General features: G+C 32.5%; 1 protein-coding gene across 1 annotated transcript; it reads right to left on the minus strand.

Annotated features, from left to right (window-relative positions):
- Nucleotides 1–896: 896 nt before the first annotated feature.
- Nucleotides 897–12,843, minus strand: LOC124371887 (protein MCM10 homolog). The gene is made up of 7 exons (XM_046830256.1): nucleotides 12,508–12,843; nucleotides 10,078–10,510; nucleotides 8,693–8,852; nucleotides 7,281–7,435; nucleotides 4,788–4,880; nucleotides 2,862–3,030; nucleotides 897–1,163 (listed from the first exon to the last, which is right to left on the minus strand). Coding segments are annotated over exons 1-7 (1,260 nt in total). The 5' UTR covers nucleotides 12,509–12,843; the 3' UTR covers nucleotides 897–914.
- Between the last annotated feature and the right edge of the window lie 640 nt (nucleotides 12,844–13,483).

Raw genomic sequence — 13,483 nt, forward strand, 5'->3', positions numbered from 1 at the left:
ATTTAGATAGTTTTCAGGAATTAGCTGCAGTTCACAATCGTGACACAAGAAACAAGCATAGGCTGCTTAATAGCAAGTGTACCTTTAGTTTAACTCAGAAAAGTTTCCAATACCAAGGGATTAAATTTTATAATGTACTACCTAATTTTATTCAAACTATACCAGTCAATTTGTTCAAGAAACACATAATAAACAAATTTTGATAAAGAACTGTATCTACAATGTAGAAAACTCTTTATATATAGACGACTTTTTAAATTAAGCGTGATGCAGCGTAGTGACATTTTATTTGATTTTTTTAGCAGCTTAGCGACATTTTATTTGATTTTTTTTTACCATTGTTACACTTTTTTATTAGTGTTTTTTAACATAAAAAATTGTCTATTGTCTAACTGTGATATAAATTCATTAATGTAAACTGTAAATTTCGTTATTAAAAAAAGATTATTGCATATGTTTTTAACTTTGTTATTTATTTATAAATTTGTTTAAGCGGTAATTTTAATTGTTTGAATTTTAAGCATTAGTGTTGAAGGTCTTTTTCTTACTGTTGGTACTACATTGTTTTTTCCTGTTTTTGTGTATTTCTATTTGATAACTTGTGTATTTTAGTTCATCACTTTTTAATTTTTAACACTAGAGTAATGTTTTTCTTTAGATTACAAATACATCAACCACCTAAAGGAAAATAATTGTATTGTAATATAGTTTGTATTTATAATACATTTTTACTATGTTCATGATAACGTTTATTGTACACCTGTGTATTTAATGACAAAAAAGCTTCTTGATTCTTGGTTCTATAGAGTTTTACAATTTTAATAATTATTTATTTCAATCAATTGACACTGTTCAATGTACAGAATGTGCAAACATAAATAAAGATTGTTGTCTATTGTCTATACACTGTCAACTTACTCCAAAGTCAGTGCACTCCGTGTGGCAGGAGAGCCTGTCAACTTTTGCAGTCGTTCGGCATCTTTCATCAACTGAACACGAGCTGACTGGACTTGGCTCGAAGGTTTTGCCATCGGCAGAGACTCAGGCCCAAAGCGACTCTCACATTTGTTGAATAGTTGGCTCAGACGAGTCTTGTCCTTCGCGATTTGCTTCCGGTTAGGCTTCGACTTGACAGCAGTGAAACTTTTTCCACCGTAAAACACCTTGAACAAAGCATTTGGAAATTAAGAATAATCCTGTAATCCTCAAATTTTAATAATTAATTAAAAATAATCTGAAAACGTGCTTATGGTACATGTTGTGAGGTAAGTTTTTTTCAATCCTTATATTCCGATTTATCATATTATGAGTTTTTTCTGGATATTATAGAGAACTAGTCCAATCAGAATAGTATAATGTACACAATTTTCAAATGCCATAATACTTAGGCACCACTCAATATGAGTATGAATTTTGTGAGTGTATTAATTCTAATCACAAAATGGCCCAAGTAGATAAAATATACATTATAATTCGGTTATATTGACTCATACTCCATTATAACAATATAGACTAAAATGTAATTCCCAAAGTTCATTTGCGTGAGATAAATTTACCATCAACAAAATTTACAGTACATAGGTAATATCGGCAATAGCTATCCTACAGTAATAAAAAATAAATTAAACACAATACGTAGTTAACACATAAAACGCAAAACAAATAAAAACAAGTTGATTGGTTTGCCCAGATCGAACATTATTGGAGTATGTAGAAAACTGCAGAATAAAGTTTTGTCGTTGTTATCGCCGCTGTTACCACTATCATCAGTGTACCGTAATCGATGTTTGTACAGCTTTTTTCATTTTAAAAATTGAGTTAAATATGTAGTGTAACTTAAATTGCTGTTTCTACTCAGGAATTGGATTTTCTTTTCAAAAAGCTTTATTTTGTATTCCATGAATGTGTTCAATATTTCCCCTTTTTTGCACAAATCAAATATTTCAAGTATATTTTCAGTTTTATTTATTGAGGGATAATAAAACACAAGTTACTTGTAAGTGTTATGAAAAATCTATTGGAAGAAGTTGAAATCATTTTGCAAGACACATTAATTACTAGTGAAACAAAATGTCCTTTGGAGTTTCAATACAATTAGTAAGACCTTCCTGAATGAAGTAATTTTACTAATTATATCAATTTCTTCTTCTTCTTCTTCCATGGGACGGCCTACTGCCATGCACTTAAGCCTCAATGGCCTTTTGCGCACCCCGGAAGCACACCATGAGCCCTACCAGTCTATGATTTCAGCAGTTCCACAAACCGCTGAAAACAACCTATCAGGTCCTCCTGGAGAAATTCACCACCCTTGTCCAAACTACCAAAGATGGCATACCGCTTGGCTCTCTTGCTATTGTAGGACAATCAAAGAGCAAGTGTTCAGCAGTTTCCTCCTGCTCATCACACATTCTACAGAGCAGATCCTCCTGAAGGATGCTGACTCTGTGAAGGATGCTTCCTCAGGTGACCATGTCCTGTGATCAGACCTATAACCTGAGAAGATCTACTTAGTGAGAGAAGGTCAGATGCCACTCTGGAGGAAGGCGACTGTACTACAATTCTGCTCATTCTCATGCCCGGATGAGGCATCCATCTTCTCTATGTTCAGTGTGAACCCATTTCGAGACAACCCCAAAGGATTCACACCTTGGAACACTGCAGAACGGTTGAGGGCCTGTCATAATTGACGCTGAGCCCCGGTTGGCCAGGGCATCAGCTCTTTCATTCCCAGGGATCCCCTTATGACCAGGAATCCAACAAACAGTTACATTGTTGATTCTGGCAAGGGAAGAGACACAACGAATAATTCAGTTTTTTGTTCGACACTGATAAAATCAAATGTTTATTTTCAACTGAAATACCTCGTTCTTGCCGAGAACTTTGTTTTTGAGTTCGTTCAGACCTCCTCCCCAGGACGCTTGGAGTTCAGCACGACCAGTGAACTTCCGGTATTCTTGCTTCACATGGTACACGCAGAATTCACATTGGTTCTTGTTCACAAAGGATGTGCAGGGCTCTCCATTCTTCTTTCTGAAAAGTGAAATGAGGTGATTTGTGAATAAAAATATTTCAAATACCTTTAAAGTCAACTATATGTCCTATAGATAAACCGCTAGCAAAGAAACCAGTGTAGAAGCAAATATCTGAGCAGCCATGCGCAGGAGGGGCCCCTCCAGTGGTGGGGAGTGGGTCAAGCATCTCCTCGTCTCTGTTTTATCAGCTGTGTGGATTGTGTCTCGCTCACAGCATTTTGTTTACACTGCAGCTACTTAACTATTCTATAAGTATATTGTATTTTGTGTGTAGGTCTATACAAGTGTACAATATTAATTGAACAGACTAAATTGCCATAGACGTATCCATGGAGCTTGTGTTTTGGTGTGAGGTTAGCCACTAAGTAGCAGTGGCCAGGTCAGGGGATAGAGCAAGCGGGCGAGTGACGAGCAGTGGTGGGGATACTGGGACAGGGCGGCATCACAGCGGCAGAGGGGTATTTACCTCACCCTGCGTGAATTAAAATCCCTCAGTCTCTTTTTGTAAACGGTTTACCTATAGGACGACATTTCTCATCTAATATCACCTTATTTTCAAATTCAATTTAATGTAGTAAAACAATGTAATAAAACTAATATGCATACCAATATGATATTAATTGTCAAAAATACAGTAGAAGTTGCTAAAAGTTTGTGCATATTTTGCAAGAAGCTACAATCATTGTGGCAACACGCAACTTCACTAAAATAACCTTTGTTCACCAAGTAGTTATTCAGGAAGCAGATTCGATTGGTACTATTGGAAAGACCATTATAAAATTATTCATAATCTGTCAATTAAAAATGCAAATATTTGGCACAATAATATATTTTAGAAACCAATTTCAGTAAAATTTTTATTTGACAAAAGTCGGATACATTGGACCGATGTAAAAGAGATGATTGAATTTGTTGTAAACATTGGTTTTTTTTCGTATTTAAATCAAATAGTAGCAGAAGAACTCTAGTTTACTATAGAGCAATCTACATTTGGGTTTAAGAATTCTAACAGCAGCTGATTTGTACACCTGATTCTCAGCTGTTCTTTGTCTGCTTCCGCCATTTTGAATCAGCCCATGGCCGTTACCATGGGGTATGGTTAGTATGGATACCAAGTGTAATTGTAATCTTGTTGTTTGTTGTGAATTAATAGAGTCCATTCCAAACACACTCAGAAAACATTTTAAACATGTTTCGTTCTTATTTTCTTACTTATTTTATAAACAATTGATTAAAACTAGGCATATAAATTTTTTTGGATTTGTAAATATTATATAAATCCAAACTTTGCAGAAATGTTCAGTAACATATTTGTCATATTTTATATAATCTCAATTTGTCTAAAAATATTTAAGTATACTATTATTTGAGGCCAAAAGTAAAACTTTTTTATTAACTACAGTATATTTTACATTTCTGTATTGAATGTTAAAAAAAACAACATGGAATAGATGACTGTAATATTATTATTTTCTTCAAAACTTTACCTTTCATTTAAGTCTACATGATACACAAACAGTATTTTTAATGGATTTTTGAAAATATGATTGCATTATGCCTAAAACCTGCCTGTCACTGAGTAGTTTTTAATACTGCCAGGAGTTTCTGACCTAATAAGTAATTTAGTGCAGCAATTAATTAATGGGAAATTAAGAGATCAACAAGTGAATAATATTCTTCACAACACTGCTGTACTTATCCTTCACGTAAAACTTAAAGAACACTATTATCAGAGACAACTGAATCTTAACTTACCGTGCCTTACAGACTCCCAGATCCTTGGACTGGCCCCAAATCATGATTTGGTCAGGATTAAGCACGGACAAGGCAGCAATGTCGCGAGAGCTCCTGAACAACCCAACATAAGCATAACGGAGACATCAACAACACAGGGAAGTCGGGATGTGGAGGAAGGGTGGGGGGGGGGGTAGCGACAAAGGAACTACACCTGTCCAAAACACACACAAATTTATCTTCAAAAGTTGAACCATTTGTTACAGAAGACTTAAATAATAGATCTTGTGACTGTTTTGTTCATATAAAAATCTTGACTGATCAGATTTCTGAAATAACTGAAAATCAACGAGAGTTGCGTAAGCAGTTGGACATATTAAAAGCAGAAAATGCTCATCTTACCGCAACTATGGATAGCCATACCGAGGCTATTGGTGATATCTTAACAGGTAACAGTGATAAAGTTTCGTATTCAAGTGTCTTAAAATCTAATAAAAATCCCGTTGACTGTTTTTCATTGCTCTATGGTGGTGTAAAAAAACTTACCAAGAAAGTCTTATCAGGTTATGTATGAGTAAATACAGCGAATTCCTGTTATACCATGCTATGAAATACCAAAATTTTACGCAATCTGACTCAGATAAATTTTCAGGCATGACTTTAGATAGTACATTTCACAGAAATACAAATATAATAAACTGTGTTTCGGCTGCATTGGTCATTGTCCGCTTGAAAACAAACTTTGTTTTAATAATTTTACAAAAAACACAATTTAATAAGTAATTTTTTTGTCTGAAATATAGTTTGGAAATATAGTTTGTATCGAGCAATTGGTACTTTGGTATTATCCGTAGAACACTGCTTCACTATCTACTACTAGTTATTACACAATATAAGTAGGTTTAGATTAGTTTATCATAAAAATGTTACTAGTAGTACCAAAGTTAAAGATAACTTTGACTCTACGAGCGCTCACGTAATCTGACCTTGAATTTGGGCACTATCTCGAGGGATGTTTTTATATTTTTGCAAAACTTAAACTTTGTTAAATTAAACATTTTCTATGTTTAATACATACGTATGTATTTACCTATGTATATCGTGTAGATATACGTTGATAATAAGTAGGAACAGAGTGGTTATACAGATTTCAACGTAAATACAAAACAATTTTTTGAGGCTATGAATTTTTCAACATATCTACAATAAACACAAATACATAAACACATACGCATGCAAATCGTCTTAATTTAGGTATACATCACGGAAATATTTATACATAAAATACGCACATTAGGTACAACAGATTTTTTCCATGCCGAACACCACTTAAATTTGTATCAAAAAGAGCAAAACTAAGTGAACTTTAAAGTACCTAATTCTTTTTATATCAGTAAAAGAAAAATATGATAGTGGATTTTGCTCCTAGCAAACACTAAATAGGCTACCTATTACTTTTAGAACTCTAGTATCACAAAGAAATTATACGTATAATTGGTATTAATTTATTTGATGTATTGCACAATCAAACAAACATGTTATATGTATATATTGCTCATGTCACTTGAAGGGACAAAATAAATTGGAAATGTAAATAATGCAATTTTGTCTCTCATTATTACGCTTTGCTTAGTTATCTATGTGTACAAGTGTTGTATTCTTAAACAATACATATTTCAAAAATTATAAAAAACTATATTTTTACAGTGTGGATTTCATGTTATAATTTATGTATTATAAACACCACCCAATGTTTTTTATAACTGATTGATTGCGAAGATTTATAACCAATTAACACATTGTTGTTGTCGATAAGTGCTCTTGCTTCGGAGCGGAGGTCAGGGCCTTGATGCTGGGGGCCTAGGGGGTATAGCCGTTGGCGGCTTTGGAGTTCAATTCAATTCAATTCAAAAAAAGTGTGGAGTGTGGTACTTAGGGCAATGGAATGCAAGTTCAATGAATGCGAGTGTGTCTTGTAATTTTACTGTAAATATGTATAAAGTTACATTAATTATTGATGCTTGTTTTTTAAGCTAAGGTTCATTTAATATATAATTTAAATAAATGGATTTATTTTTAGTTATAAATGTATATATGTTAGTTTAATTCTTTTTAGGTTAAGTTGTAAAGAGGACTTTATAGCCCTAACTTTGCCTCTAATAAAGACATTTTTCATTTCATTGTTTTAGATTGCAATACATACTTTTACCAGCTCTGTTTCTAAAGTTGCAGTAATGAATTTCTAAGCTGACTAGATATAATTGAGATGTTAATGGCAGAAAAGCGATGGAAATCTAATGAATGCCACCACCCACAGATTTCCATATGTATGGATTGACTAAAAAATCTAACTCCATATAATGTTCATCGCCATATTCTCTTAAAAAATGCAATAATTTTTTTGCAACAATGATAAACGCTCTAACGTGTTAGATGTTCAAAAATAGGTGAAATGTGAAAAATAATGCACGCAATGCGAAATTCTGTTTAGAAAACAGGTCACAGACCACTTACTCTTTATTATCAAGCAGAGTTGCATTCAGAATCCCAACTACGATGTGTGTACTGGTCTTCCACAGCTCTTTGTACGCTTTACCAAAGAGGAAGACAGACACAGTGGTGAGTCCCTCCCTTAAATCGCTAAGCGTCCAGCAAGCATAAGGGTTGCCCTGCAACAGGTTCAATCTGTCAGAATGATTTTTCAATTCAATTCAAAATTTCTTTATTCATCAAGACACAGGTGTACGTCAAACTTACTCAAATTTATACAATACATGGGCAATAAATTAGAGAAACTTAAATACTTTAATTAAAACATTAGTAAACCAAACTATCAACCCATTAGACAAAAAAAACTTTCCAATGAATAAATAAAGCAAAGATGTCTTATTTAACCACACGAAGTTAGAGCTAAAAAGCTCTCTCTAACACTTAACATGGGGACCAACGGCTCAAAGGTGACTTCCGAACCACCACCAACAGCCGGGCTGCTTGCAAGGACAGGATCGCTCAGCGGTCACCCATCCAAGCAGCAACCACGCTCAACGTTGTACCCACTACACTACGCCATTGGCAATTAGCCAATAGGCTTTCCAATTAGAAATGTTTTAATTTTATTTTGAATATGTTTTGGTTTTCTATGTTTTTTTTAACTCACATGGCAAATTATTTAGAGAAACTTAATTCCTACATAGCTAGGTTTCTTGGCATACAGTTCTAGTCTATGACTATCATAAACTAGTTGCTGAATGTTTCTTATGTAATAACTGTGGAAACTCCCCATTTTGGGGTAGTTGGTCTAAATTGCCCTTAATATGAATTATCAACTGACAAAAGTACAATCCATAAACAGTAGAAAATCCTAATGATCGGAAATGTTCTTTTACAGAATCCTAATTTTAATATTATTCTAATGACCTTTTTTTGTAAAATTAAAATTTTATTTAATTTAATGTTTGGTGTTTCGCCATATTGGGATAGCCCAAATATATGAGATTCCACAAAAGCAAAATAAATTTATTTCAACACCCTCCACAATTATAAAACATTGAACTCAAATTAAACCTACCAAGACAACGTTTTTGTAACTAACAACTACCACGCTTAGATGTTAACTTTTGGGTTGATAACAAAAATATATATTTAAGCTATATATATATATATATATATATCTCTGCTTGAATAGTTAACATGCAACAAATAATCTAATTTTCCGGATGACTCATACAATGCAAATTTACTCTCGTTTTTGATTCCAAGTATGGGAACTGAGTTTGAGTTCCGGCATTGTCAATCAAATTCATTGTTCATTGGACCCAAACCTGAGTGGGATCAGTCATTTAACTTTATACCTTTTAATACTCATGGTTTCACCAAAAATTTGAGTTAACTCAGTTGAAACGTGACAATCTACAGAATAAACTGACCTTTTGAGAGGTTTTGATGAATTTAGACACAATAACGCCGGCGAGCACCCAGTCGCTGGATTTCTCACCGGTTTGGATGTGTTTCACTAGCTTACTGAATGTGACAGGAGTTTTGCCGACCATTCTCTCCTGTAGAACCTGAGACGATACCAAGGGATTTCTGTAAACAAACAGATGTGGAAATATAAATGTTTCACTAATGTCTCAAATCAATCATGGTCAAAGTATTTGGCAGTGGAAATTATATTCTTGGAAATCATACAAGAGGAATATGTTCAACTGTTATAAAACAGTTTGTACCAGACACAGAGTCATAAATTTTGACTTGCCTTGAAAACATCAAAAGCAAATGCAGATGGTGTTGTAAACAATTTAAATTTTTTTCTAATTCAAGCACTTTCTTCTTTGACAGATATGATTAAAATGGTGCTCATTATATCATAAGTATCCCATTTGTATACTCATGTTGGAGATTTATTAATTGCACAAATAATTACTGATCTTGGACATAATACTAAACAATAATGTCATTTGCGTTTCTATTACATTCGGAATAACTCATACAGTGGTGCTTAAATAAGGCAAGATGGGCCATGTTTTTAATCTTTAAAGGCTGTTACAACAAAAATACTGTCCGTAAAGTAAGTTCTAACCAAGTTAATTGTAAAAATTTTAAAAGGTTAATTTATATTCAACATTGAGAGGAAATATACAGTGTTCCATAAAACTTGTAATTAATTACAAGCTAGGTGCCATATTGGAAAATGGCAGTAAAATTTGGAATTCTACATTCATACTTTTAATTAGCACTAAAAAGTAGGTGAAATTCCCCATTTAAACCAATATTCTGTGTATGTTTTCTCTGGAGAAAATTCATCCCCAACATCCTCTCCCCCATATTTACATCACTAATTCAAAAAATGAATATAAACAGGTTGAAAAGCTGCAGTCTTATTCATTCACACTTTTAATTTCAAACCTTGCTTTTAATATCCTTTAGACTTGAGCTGAAGTCACCATATTCATAGAAGTCCTAAGGTACTATATCTCCCTTTCATTTCTTATGTGTCATTATAATAAATCCGACAAGCCAAGAAAAAGTGGCATCAGACAAAAAAGTGGGCCCAATTAATTTAATATAACAATTAATAAAAAAACCAACTACATATTAAAAACTATTGGTCAACAAAATGTGTTAGTTCATGAGTTTTCTGAATCTCCAGACTTAAAAATCTGATCTTAATTTTAAATTAACCAAAATTTAAACACTGAAGTGAACAAGAAACAATAAATACAACATTATAAATTTGTAAAGGTATACTAGGAGTTATTATGTAATGAGTTTTTACTTAGATATACAAGTTTCCTAAAATTTTATTACTTACATGATTCGAATTCCAAAGAAAGGATCACTATAAATGTCCTTAGTAGCAGCAGTCTTTGGTAGCACTGGTGGGCTTGAACTCAAAGAAGCCAATGTTGTCTTCTTTGTCTTCCACGATGGACTTTCAAAATAGTTAGTAGAAGAATTTGACTGCTTTTTCAGCACATTTTTAATAGTCCGGCCTGCTTCAGTATAGGTTTGGTTTTCAGTATACTTGTTGTCCTCATCGTCTGAAGAATCTGTATCGCCATTGTGAATCTCACTCTTTGTGTGGAATTTAGGATGTTCAATAATAGATTTTGCTGGAGTTTTATTGACTTTTTTGGAATGAACCGTGCCAGGCTGGTCACATGGTTCATGCACGTTGGCCGGCTCTTCCAACGTATCAGACTCAAAAAGTTTTGACAGCTCCTCCAAATCATTTTCAAAATCCACTGCAACAATTGCACAATATGTTAATCAATAAGCTATTACAATACAGTTGTATGCCCTAAAAGATAAGTTTAAATTAGTTGAAAAGTAGACGTATCTCCTTAAAATTGCTATATTATTAAAGCAAGTTTTGGGACACACTTTGAATACAACCTAATTTCAATAGGCAAGAATTTTATTGTCTTTAATCACAATTGTGCAATGGACAATATCATATTGGATTATAGGAAATAATTAACAATCTAATGATTACCTATAAATATAAAATAGTCAACAATACAAACAGGTCTTCAAAAGTAATAATAAAATAACAATAAACTCTATAACTAATTTAACATATAAAGAAACACATAATTAACATGTTAGAAGTCGTACTTTTTGAGAAATCAAAATTTTTAATTTGTTTTTTCAAAAAAACGTTTTATGACAAAGTACGTTGTGTTGTACAATAAAAGAAAGAGCATTTAAAACTGAGTAAAATGACACTACTCCCGTCTTTCTAACTTGATTAGGAGAACAGTTATGGTGATTTCAAAAAAGTGTTGGTTCCTGTTTTTTTTTTTGTTGAGAAACTTTATAGCCGTAACTTTGAATCCGTTTGAAATATTTTGGGTGAAAGTGGCAATTTTCCTTATCTATTTGAAGACTACCTTCATACCAAATTTCATTAAATTCTGAAGTGGTCATGTTTATACCCTGTGTTGCGGGTTTCTCACCTGATGGCAAAGAACAAAAACCATCAATCAATAAATTTAAAAATTTTAAGTCTGATCACAAATGTTTGAGAAATCTAAAAATATCATGAGATGAAACGTACACTGGACAGGCTGTTTTAGACAAAGATCTTTACCAAATCAGTTCATACCACTAGACAAACATAACTTCCTCAATCTTGAAAACTATCTTAAAGTGAAGAAAAAACTTCATTTTCTATTATATTTACAATAAAGCCGCCTAACCATAACACCCATGCTCTAAATGGGTGGCCTCCATTTAATTTAAAGCACCAAGAGAATTACATTTTGTTTAGTATGATATTTTTTAATTAGCCCTACTATTTTTAGGTTATTTCATTTTACCAACACTTGTATTGGTTTTAAAAATCATTAAAAACATTCACTTAATATATTTTAATAGCTTTATCTATATAAAAATGTAAGTTGATATAGAAATGTTGGGGAAATTACCACAATATTAAATATTATCATTAGCTACTTGAATAACAACACAGTTATTAAAAAAGTACAATTGTTGGAGTCTTAAAAGGATCAAACTGATAGATACAATTGATGACATAATTCAATGTCCACAAAGAACTTTATTCTTACCAAAATCAACATTTAATCAATTCCTGAACATAACATTATGCCATAATCTACTTCAAAATCTTATAACAGCTTGATGCTATTAAATTCATAATTATTTTCACATTAATATTTTTTTTTTTTATGTTAATAATGGAAACGTGCAAAAACAGCTTAACATAAACATTGGAATGTGTTTTAGATTAACATATTGTCTGTATAATCCTGTCTATCCTAAAGTCGCAGTGAATGGGTTAAGCTGAAGAAATACAAAATAACTTATGGCTTATGTGTTTCACATTTCATTACATCCGAACATATGAAAAAATGTGTTTACATACACAACATTGTAGATTAGGAATCCGGTTATCCATGAAAAACATTTCAACTGTAACCTATCATTAGACTTGACAATAGTAGGGCTACAATAATGAATAGGCCTATGTCTCATACATTTATCTTAATATCAAAAAGGATTACGCTGTATCAATGTTATTTTTACTAGGCCTAATAATGGTATTAACTTTAAATTGTGAAGTTAGGCTACTTACTACTAATCCTAATAAAAATTATATCTGTTGATAGTTCATTTTAAAAAATTACTAGGGTAAGAAATAGTCTAAGAAAATTATATGAACAATAGTCTAGATAAAGAGGATTTTGTATTTCATTAAGGTTAGGTCCGGTATACTTACTTGTATTTTGTTCCTTGATAAAAATGTTAAAAAATGCTAGGGCTATAGAAATTTAATTAATCATAATCATCTAGATCATAGGAGAGTATGAACGAAACTCTTAATCCTTTTTGTATGAAAGCACCTTGTTCTTGTTAAATGAATGATAATTTAATACGAAAATTAAAAAATTGTGTTTTATTTCGTCACAACTAAAAGTACAACAAAATAATAAAACGACAATAAAAACGTGTTTAATTTGTCTAAGCATTCATAAATATAACACAACACTAACTAAAATCTAAATAAATAGTAAATAAACCAATTTAAAAAAATTAAGGACTTAACCAAACAGCAAGTGAAATTGAGAAACATTGAATGAATATGAAACAGCCGACGCCCGACAGCCGACATGGCTTTGTAATTGCGGGTTGGCGGGAAATAACATTTTCATCTTTTTTCTGTTTCATCGTTTAGCTGTCTTTGAGTGACTATATAACAATGCGCATCTAGATCAGATCAGAGGTGAGAAGCCATGATGGAGCGGAAGGTCGACTTTCAGAATGACGAGGATGCATGAACATAAATGTTCATGTGAAGCTGAATTTGTTGATGTACAGAGTATTAAAGGACCGAGTGGATAGTTATATGAGAGCGACATGATTTGTATCTAACCCCATTGTTGTATTTGTTAGTTTAATTCGTTTTATGTGTGACATTTATTTGAAGTAAATTGTGTTTTATTGACTTAACACCCCAGTACAAGCGTAGTTTTGTGACACCATCTATCCAGTGAACAATGGTCAACGATTAAGTCTGCAAGTATTTAACTACGTAAGTATCGTGAAAGGTCAACTCCCAGTGACTAATTCCAAAATTAAGAGTTTTCAAGGCTATTCGAGAGTTCAATAGTTCTCTATTTGTACATTGCCAGCAAGGTTGGTCAAGAATTCTTTTAAATACCGTATGAAATGAAATTAAATATATGCCTTTATTT

Source organism: Homalodisca vitripennis, unplaced genomic scaffold, assembly GCF_021130785.1.
Source record: "Homalodisca vitripennis isolate AUS2020 unplaced genomic scaffold, UT_GWSS_2.1 ScUCBcl_2155;HRSCAF=6629, whole genome shotgun sequence".
Taxonomy (NCBI): domain Eukaryota; kingdom Metazoa; phylum Arthropoda; class Insecta; order Hemiptera; family Cicadellidae; genus Homalodisca; species Homalodisca vitripennis.

Coding starts and splice junctions, on each gene's coding strand:
- LOC124371887 (XM_046830256.1), bottom strand. Junction 8,853..10,077: donor TTCTTTGGAATTCGAATCAT/GTAAGTAATAAA, acceptor GTTTGTTTACAG/AAATCCCTTGGTATCGTCTC. Junction 4,881..7,280: donor ACTCTGCTTGATAATAAAGA/GTAAGTGGTCTG, acceptor TGGGTTGTTCAG/GAGCTCTCGCGACATTGCTG.